The following is a 9829-nucleotide window of genomic DNA, read 5'->3' as shown; positions in this document are numbered from 1 at the left end:
CGCCCGCCGCCGCCTCCGATGCGGCCTGGGCACTTTTAGCCGGGCGGGAGGGCCGGAGAGCCGGGCCGCCGAGAGCAGCGAGCCAGCCGCGCCGAGAGCCGCGCCGACCCGCGGGGAGCAGGGACGGACGCCCGCCCGCCGCCGCCGCCGCCGCCGCCGCCGCCGCCGCCCGGCCGCTATGGATCTATTCGACTTTTTCAGGGACTGGGACTTGGAGCAGCAGTGGTAGGTGTTAAATTTTGCCTTCTCCTTGCTACGCAGGTCCCCCGGCTGGGGCTGGGCTTTTCGCCTTTGTTAAGGGAAGCTGGGGCTGTGGTGGGGGCGCCCCAGACGCCCTCCCACTTGATCTCAGCCACCTCTGGCCCCGCCGCCGCGACTCCGCGGTCGGGTGCCCCGGTGGGTGGGGGAGGGGGGAGAGGTGCGGGCAGAGGGTAGGATGAGGGTTCCGAACGCGTCGCTTGGCACTCCAAGTCCAAAGAGTTGCCTTTGGCCCAAATCGGAGCCCGTGCCGCCTGCGGGCTGAGCCGCACGACCTCCGCGGGGATTTTCTCTGCGCACCGCCGGCCCGGCCGGTCTCCCCGCACACCGGATCCTGCCCGCCCCAAATGCTTCAACTTTCCAGGTGTCCAGCGCCGGCCGCCGGCCGCGGGGTCAGGCGGCGGCAAGGTGCCGCCGGCCTCCGCTTCCTCTGCGGCCACCTCCCCCGCCGCCGCCACCTCCTTACCCGCGCCGCGCGCACACCTTCCCTTCCACTCGCTCAGCCCAAGTTCCCCTCTCTCGGGCGCCTGGTGGCTTCGGGGGCCACCGAGCGGGGGACCTCGGGTCCGGGCCGACTTCGGCGTTGGCTTTCAAGACTGAGGGTTTTTGAAGTTGGCCCCCCGAAGTCTGCTGCTCCAACGTCTATGCACATTTAATTACCGGCTGGACCACTGTCCGCCCCCACTGGGAGGCAGCCGCAGGTTTGTGTAATGGGCACCCAGCTCGGATTCAAAGGTTTAGTCAGCTTTCCCCAAAATACGTAAACTTGTCGCTGAGAGCGTTTTGAAAGATGGTGCAGAGGTGACCGGGGAGCCTGAAAGTTGTTACTCACTGCATGCTGTGAGCGCGCGTGTGCATAAATAGTGATATACATATCTATTAACTTTTTTAAAAACTCCATCTTCTGCCACAGGCGTTATTATTCTTAATCCGTCACAACATTTTAACATATCAATTGCCCCCCCCCCCCCAGCCTGTGGAATGAGACCAGGGGAGGATGCGGCTGCAGCGATTTAGAATTGCATCCTTGGTTATTGCCTTTTTAAATGTAGTTAGGATAATCTACAATACCTACCGATTGTGCGAAATCTTCTGCAATGTTAAACTGCTAGCAGCCGTTGGCTATGAATGCTGTGTATTTTTACAAGGATTTCCCTTGCTGATGTGATATTTTAGGCAATTTCCTTCTTTAGAAAAGGGTCATACTCTTAGCCAATAGCTTCATTATGCCAATCGTGACTCTTCTAGTTGCAAATCCAAGATAATCAGAACTTAAATACATTTTATTTTACAGCAATTCCGGGTAAATCCTTGAAGCCACAAATTACACTGTATCAGTATTAATCTGTAAGGCATTTTTGATACCATGCAGGGTTTTATCAGCCCTGCAGAGAAACATTGTTACAATTTTCAATAACCATGATGTTATTTAAAAGTAAAGATCACAATAAAATTACTTCTCAATTAGATATTATGCTCCTGCACACAGCCTTTACTCTGCTTCATTAATTTATTTTGCAGACAACTGATAACCACAGCATTACTATTTGCATACAATTTGCCTAATATATGGTGTGGGTAACATCGTTAATTTAACAGAGGTTGTTATAATTGATTTTGTGGGTGTAGTTCAAATGTTAAACATATCCGAGGTACTAGGTTTTAAAAATCGTGTTTATTATATTAACTTCAGTTTAATCTTAGAAACATGCAGTTGTATATTTTTGATTTCTTTTTTCAGAAAGACAGGTTCTCCCCCCCCCCCATTTGGGGACTATTTTTTCTTTTCTTAAGGAAAATCCAAAACCTTTTTTCCTCCAGTTCTGTGACTATGCCACATCATTTAAGAAACATGCACACTTGGACACTCTGTGGATATGATGTGAAATATGGATGAATTAATGTAATACATCTGCATAAATAAGCGGGCCTTTTCCTTCTGTGCACATGTTCCAGGAAAATTTCTCCTTCTTACTGTGTGATTGTGAGGGGCAAACTTCCTTATGAATCTGTGTGTAAACATTTGTAATGAGGTCTGTGCATCTGTTTTCACCCTACCCTAGAAAAACAGGGAACATAAATGTGACAATAGTGGATGAACTAAAAAGCTTGATAGTGCCTTGAATGGAAATCTGTACCTTTCCAAACTCTGTGGCCATCTAGAGCATGTCAATTACATGTTCATTACATGTTCACTTCCCTTCCTGGGGAGTAAGTAGCTGCTTAGAGTGCTGGCATCCATTCCCTGCCCACCCCCCCAGGAGGTCCAAGGAGGAAAAAGGCGCCAGTCAAGTTAAGGGTCTCATTTACATTGGATCTTTTCTCAACATTCACTTGTGGAACAGAAAACTCTGAGCTATGTGTATCACAACCCTAGATGTCTGACAACAAATGGATCAGGCCAGCTAAAAAAGAAACTCATTTACCTAGACTTAATGAAGGAAGACTTTACATACACGGGCATATGTGTTATTTGCAAACACTCTACTAGAGTAAACAAGAAGTCCGTGCGCATTTATAAACACACATTTGTCAGGATGAATGCAAATGGGAAGGATGGGGTTATGAATGACGCTGCAATGTGCTTCCGTGCTGGGTCTGGGAGCGCTCAATGCCTAAAGGAACATACCCCTGGATTTCACGCACTGCACAAGTATCCTAATGGGTCATGCTCTGGACTCGATGAAAGGGCCAAAGCACAAGTTCTTTAAGATTCTTGGATGAAGGAGCAATGTTCACCTGAGTATAAATTTAATATGAACCATTCTGTGAAAGAAGAGGAAGGTGCAGATGTCTATGTGCGCCAAAGACACTATTGCTCTTAAAGAAAATGAAAAAAGATAAAGAACAAAAATGAAAGGTGATTGTTTAAATCATTCTATAGATTTGCCTGTGGTAAGCCAGTAAATGAATTCTTGAGGTATCTGGAAATCCTGTGGCTAGATTTAGGCTTGTTTACCACCAGTGGGGATGTCATTAATCCCCATTTAAGAGGGTATAAAAGCAAAATCAGAGGGCCTACCAAGTGTCAGTCCTATGAGCAAATACCCCCCCCCCGCCGCCGTATTGATTAGGTATCGCTTTGTGACAGGCCAAGGTCCTTTGTGGGGATGCTTGTCTTCCTTTCACTATTAAAAAAAATAGCAAGAAAGAAGGACAGGCAGATACAGAAAGGGACACATCCTTAAACATCAAAAATGAAAAGCAAACCACCATGACAGCAAAATCAAACTGCAGAAAAGTCTAGTGAAAATGGTGGCGAAGCAGTGGTGACTGTGGCTGACTCCTCACTGGGAAGCCCCAAGCCCGGCAGCAATCGTTTGTAGTTTCTAAGTGATGTCTCACAAGTAGCCTCATTAGAGGCGAGCTTGCACACGGGCAGTTCTACAGGAAGAGACTTAAACTCACTAAACTGTTATATAAATAGAAAGTTCAAAGGTCTGCTTGGGGCTGTCAAGGCTGGGAAGGGGCCATGTGCAGGCCAGGCTTCTTCCCCTGGGGGGGGAGGGGGGCGGGGGGGGGGAGGCAGCCCCCAGGGGCCTGCCCCAGCAGCCCCTGCTTTCCCCAGTTTGTCTCCACCGCGCGGGGGAGGGGGAGACCCTGCTTCTCCAGACAAAAGTGAACTGTTTCAGATGCAGCCGGGCATGGCCCATGCACTGCAGCAGCCTGGCCTCCGGCGAGGCCTCTGTAGCTGCAATCCTGAGCAAGAGTGGCCCAGACCTGGTTATGGATGGGACGGTGTTGGGGGGAGAGAGAGAGAGAGAACACAGTGTGTACCAGCCTTGGGGTAGGTGGGGTAGCAGGAACGCGGAGGCAGCAGTTTGTTTTGACTAAGGCCTACAGGTTGCCAGGATTTCTCATTCTCTACCTGCATCCATTTCTCTTTCCCCCTTGCCCTCCGTTTGCCTTCCATGTGTTCTGTTTTCTTTGCTAGTACCTAAGATAGGCATTTGCCAGTGTGCTCCAGCATTCATTCAGCGAACCTTGTGGGGTTGAGTCTCTTAAGGGAGTGTCTGGGGAGGCTAGAGGGAGGCGGTGAAATTAGCTAGTGTGATAAGATCTCCTCTACAATTCCCCCACCCGCCCCCGTGCAACCCCCCCTACAAGAATAAAAGCTATCTCTGTAAATCTTAAAAAGGCCCATCTATTGGACAAGAAAGAAAATGATCTCATGTTAGAAATCAGTTTAATGATACATGAATTGTTTTGCTAATGATTCAGTCAAGCATTTAACAACTTTAAAATATACAAATCAAGATTGAAAATGACTGCCTCAAAAATGAATCTGTCATTATAGACATAAACGAGATTCCAAACATTTAAGCATTTTGTAGATGGATAAAAATTGTATTGTATTTAAACATGCTAATTATTGTTGAATAGAAATGGCTTTAATGTGCTGAACCTTTATTTCATGCCCATTATTCTTAGCTAAGACTATTTCTTGCATGCAAAATTTGTACACATTTAACATAATTTCAGAATCCTAAAGGTCCAATAAAATGGCCATCTCTGGAACCATCTAGAAGCTGTAGCCTGGTGAGCTCGTAGCTCATACCTCAGAAAGTGAAACTGCCACATACTCGATTAGCCTGTCATGTAGACAAAACAGTTGGTCCAGTGACAACATTTTTCACTTTTAATTTTGTCTTTCTTTTTCTGATTGTTGTGGGATAAAGAAGGAGAGATTTTAAGAACTTGTTTACTGATAATGGGCAGGAACGTGTTGCTGATTAAAGAACTTGAGACCACAACTTGAGAAAACCTTTTGAACAGTGTGTGTGTGTGTGTGTGTGTGTGTGTGTGTGTGTTTCACCTGTGTATTCTAGAATGCATCACCACCATTGCTACTATTATTTGAGTATTTACTCTGTACCCCAGGCATCACCGAGTGCTTTAAATAGTCAGTCTCACTTTATCCTTCAGACATAGTTTATGAGACAGGAACTGTTAGGCTCTCTATTTTACAGATGAAGTAACGGGATCACTAGCGTTGGTGATGCAGTCCAGGTTCTGCCTGAGATGGAGTTGACCCCAGAGCCCACACCATTGACAACTGACATTCTGTTGGAGCCTTTTCAACATGTGGAGTACTTTCCCGTATGGCACTTCATTTGGTCCTTATAAATTAGGGTGTGCAGGTGTTATTCCCATTTTACAGATGAGCAAACAGCCCTAGAGAGGTTGTTTGACTCACTTAAGTTCACACAACCTGGTTAGTAGTAGAGCTAGGTCAGAAATCCACATCTCCCAATTTCCAGGTCAGGTGTCTTTCCCCAAAATCTCATTGCCTATTATTTATTGTTATTGTATGGGTCTGAGCATTTAACTGTCACTGAAACAAATGGATTGGATTGTGTAGATCATACTTGTGTAAAAAACAATCTGGAATTAGCATGTAATTGACTAGCCATGGAACTCTGCTTTTTTCTTTTAAATAAAAAAGGAACAGTTTATGTGCTGATAATAATCTCTTAGCACTTCTTTGGTGGATACCCCTTTAATGAAAACATGTGAATACACACACACACACACACACACACACATAACTTTGCCTCTTTTATATACATATATAAGTCCTTGGGAACTGTCCATTTAAATTTGAATGCCTTCGTTTTGAAGATCTGATACTTGAACATAAAGAAGACCATGGTATATTTGGGTGATTTGGAGCCTCAAAGCTGGGAGCCCAAGGTGGATAACATTTCTTTCCAAAGCTTTGTAACTTACCACATCTGTTCTTTGGTTTGATCCTCACAATAACCTTGTGGGTTTGCCAGGACCGATATTATTGACTGCATTTTATAGATGAGAAAACTGAAGTTCAGAGAGGTTTAATGACTTGCCTAAGTCGACCCAGTAAGTGGATGGTCTTAGGATTTGTGTTTATTGCTCTTTTCACTGCGTTACTGGTGTTGCGTTAAGTCGTTTATGTTTAAATATCCACAGTGCTTTCTAGGGAATGGTGTATCACCCTCTTGCATCATCTAGCACAGTGCCTTTCCCATTACAGGTGCTCAATAAACATCTGTTGATTGATGTTAGAGCCCATCAGCTCAGAGGGCCCTATGCAAATGCTTGTATCTTTCCAAAGATAGTTGCTCAGTAAATCCTGGTGATAGTACTGGCCCTCTGCCTCTTTGATAGTGTTTTAATTGTCAGTAATCCTTTTGAAGGTCTCCTAGCCAGTCTGGTCTCTTTTGCAGAATGTAATGAGGAAGAAAAACAGTTACTAAAGAAGCTTACAAGGAAGAGGCAAAATTTAAAACCCTTGTTATTTGTTGGTGTGATTGAAAAAAATAGAATTTCTGTGAGTTCCAAGATATGTATAGAACCAAAAAACCCAACTTTTAGGGCACAGAGCACAGGAGTTAGCAGACTAGTATTGTGTCTCAGTCTGTACGGAGAACGTTAAAGAAGAATGTGTGACAAAAATCTGAAGGAATTGAATGGTCGGAGGTTGGGATTCCTCTAGCTTTCCTTGAGTTTCGGCCTTCGTGACTTGTATTTCATCACGAGAAGGCTGTTTTTCTACTTAACTGTAGCAGATCAACGCCATAAATTATCATGACTGTTAAACAAAGGTCCAGCACTAGGTTCCTCTAATGTAAAACTTTTATGTTGCACTTTAATGAAATTTTATATGCATGTTCAAAGCAAGGCACACTTTACGCTGTGGAGAGGGCGATGCTCTGAATTGTTGAATTTATTTTAAAGTAAATCTTTTTGATGACCTTAGCTGCTAACATCCACCTACTTACTGAGCTGAGAAAAATTATCTGAGGGCTTAAATAAAATGGCATGATTTAAGCAGGGCTGACAATAGCTCTACAGCTAGAATCTGATTTTGATTATGGATTACTCGGTTTATGGAATGCTATTTTTTTTATATACCTGTGCATTTTGCTTCATTTGAAAAAGAAAATCAGCCAGTGATTTAAAGTAATCTTTGCTTTGGTTCTTCAATAGGCATGTGCTGTATATGAAGGTATAAAAGCCACACATTGGGAAATAAGCTAAGGAAACAGGTTTGGCTTTCATTACAAACTCAAAATCACTCATCTGTTTATTTTTTCAACGTTCCTTTTGCTGGGGAAAAAAAGGGGGAAAAAACCCCACATTACTTCCGTCCTATGAAGAATGATTTGTTTTGTTGCTTTTCCAAATAAGAGTTCTCTGTATTATCTGTCATCTTTAGTGGAAACCAGATCTCAGTAGCAGATACTGGTTCACTTGGTGGCCTTGATTGAACTGTATGCCTGGAGTTCGAATTTTGGGTTCTATAGGCAACATATCTCCTGGAAAGGGCATTGAAATGGTTTCTTTTTATATTAATAAAAAGGCAAAACCCTACTTACCTTGTAGGGATGCTGTAGCTGCAGTGTCTGGAGGAAGAAGTTTCTCAGGAGTCCAAAGTCTTCTTGGTCTTTGGGTCTCTAGCATGGTTTGATCAAACCAACCAGCCAGAAGGAGCGTGTTACAGAGTCAGTTCAACCTTCTGATTGTGGCAATATGTACATGATGACCTGGTTATCTAGTGACCACTGAAAAATGCATTCACAGAGGCTTTACTTCTCCTTTCAGGATGTCAGTCAACTAATTTTTTAAATAAGTTAATTTTCCAAAGGGACTGGTGGTTTGCCTGCCAGGTCGGCACAGCCACAGTAACTAAATTAAATTCCAGCATGATGGATGTTGCTGATGAAGTGCCATGGAATCATGGCGAGGTCTCATCAATTAGCCATTATTTATTTGCTGGCAAAAGGCTTGGCTCCGGGGCGTAGAGATGATTCAGTCCCTCAAACCTGGTCCTTAAAGACTGGAGGGCCCTTCAGAATCATGTGGTCAAGCCTCCTCATTGTACAGATGAGGAAACCGAGGCCCAGGTTGGGGAAAATGGCTTGCCTGAGGACATATACTCGGTAAGTGACATGGCTGGGTCTGGAGGCTTTGTGCCCTGGTCCAGTGTTTGTCAACTCTATCGAGAAACTGTTTCCACTGTGTATCTACTCTGTGCCCGGCGCTTTGCTAGGTGGTCCCTTTTAGGGGGAGACCTTCTGGCCCTGCTGAGTTGACAGCAGAATGTAGAACTAGATTTGGGGAAATAGTGTGTCATGGATGGAAGTAAAATAGGAATTCAGGGAGAGTGAGAATGTGAGCTAGAGTAAAAAAAAAAAAAAAAAAGTCCTCATCGAGGCCCTTGAAACTCTTTGAGTACCATTATCACAGTCCAAATGGAAAGCCAGAAATTTGGATTGTTTAGAGGACCAGGAGCAGCCAACAATGACTTTGGACCCTGAGTTCTCTGGTTTGACAGGAGCTCACATTCATCACACGATTACCGAAGTTATGTTTGACTGTGCGGATGGAGTATTCTCGTTAACGCTGACCACCATTGCTGGGGGTGGGGGGACAACCGCAGATCTCTTTACAACTATTTTGACTCTCTGAATTATAGAAATATTTATGCAAACATTCTTCAAATAAATACCAAGCAAAAGTTTGTTTTCCTGAATCTGTTGAAACAAATGTTTGTAAATTGGCACAATTGCTAACACAATAGCTCTTTTCAAAAGAAGCATGTATTATGGCTCTTGAGATGTACCCAAATGTATCTCTTCTTTTGTTCTTTCTCCTTTTTAAACAAATAATGAACTCATTTTTCTGGAAGGTAGGTACCAATATTTTGACTTCTGCATTTCCTTTCCCTAAAGAGTGAGTTGGTGCCTTGGTACCATCTAATTGGGGTTTATATCTGTGTTTATGATTAGTTGTTTGGACACCAAATAATTCTTTGTCCGGCTGTCTCATCTTTCAAATCTCAGCTGTGTCTCTGCGAAGCCACTGGCTGTCGTCCTCCTCCCTCCTCTGCCCACCAAACTCACATCCTCCAGCCCTGTCGAGTTAGACTCCCCTCCTCGGTGTTGCCGTAACACCCTGAACATACTTGTGACATACCTGAATTGTTTTGAGGGATGGGAATACAGCTGCTTTTATTTCTGTATTCCTAGTGTCTGATCCAGTCGGAGTGCAGCATCATTCATCTACTGGATTCATTCAGGCACTGTGCTAGGTCTCAAAATAGTATGTGTAGGTGGGAAGCCCTAGTAATCAAAATCAAAGTGAAAATAATAAGTAGAGCTAACATTTCCTGTGTGACAGGCTCTGGTTTGTGTTATCTGATTTCCCAGTGTTACAGGGCAGGGAGACTGAGACATAGGGGTTCAGCGACTTGCCCAAGGTCACACAGGTAGTATATTGTAGCTGCGGTGAACACACAGGCCACATGAATCCTTGGCTTCCCTGCTAACCCATGAGGGTACCCTGAGAGAGAGGCTAGAGAAGTGGCAAGCCCTGCATGTTGAGGCCTTTGTCATGCAACTTTGGTATTTACAGATCAGGTTGGGTTTGAGACCAGAGCCAAATAGGAGATGTAACTGACCTGATATTGACAGCAGTAGACTGCAAGGTTCTGCTCCTCTTGGATGTAAGCAACAGATAATGTATTTGGCAGGGAACTGCATTGATCTGTAAACTTGGACTTGATTCAAACTTGACAGGAACATTTTGT

The 9829-nt window shown here is 44.4% G+C and overlaps 1 protein-coding gene across 3 annotated transcripts in view; it reads left to right on the top strand.

The window, feature by feature from the left end:
• The first annotated feature begins 30 nt into the window (after positions 1 to 30).
• The window catches only part of AFF2 (ALF transcription elongation factor 2), a 450433-nt gene continuing 440634 nt past the window's right edge, over positions 31 to 9829 (top strand). For all 3 annotated transcript variants that reach the window (XM_073888506.1, XM_073888504.1, XM_073888505.1), the window contains exon 1: positions 31 to 225. In XM_073888506.1, coding sequence (XP_073744607.1) covers positions 179 to 225 — 47 coding nt within the window. In that variant the 5' untranslated portion in view covers positions 31 to 178. The remainder of the gene's footprint in view (positions 226 to 9829) is intronic.

Source organism: Callorhinus ursinus, unplaced genomic scaffold, assembly GCF_003265705.2.
Source record: "Callorhinus ursinus isolate GAN/ISIS: 27379988/994484 unplaced genomic scaffold, GSC_fseal_2.0 scaffold91, whole genome shotgun sequence".
NCBI classification, from domain to species: Eukaryota; Metazoa; Chordata; class Mammalia; order Carnivora; family Otariidae; genus Callorhinus; species Callorhinus ursinus.
The sequence above is the reverse complement of the archived record's forward strand: the minus strand, read 5'-3'. Positions and strand labels throughout refer to the sequence as shown.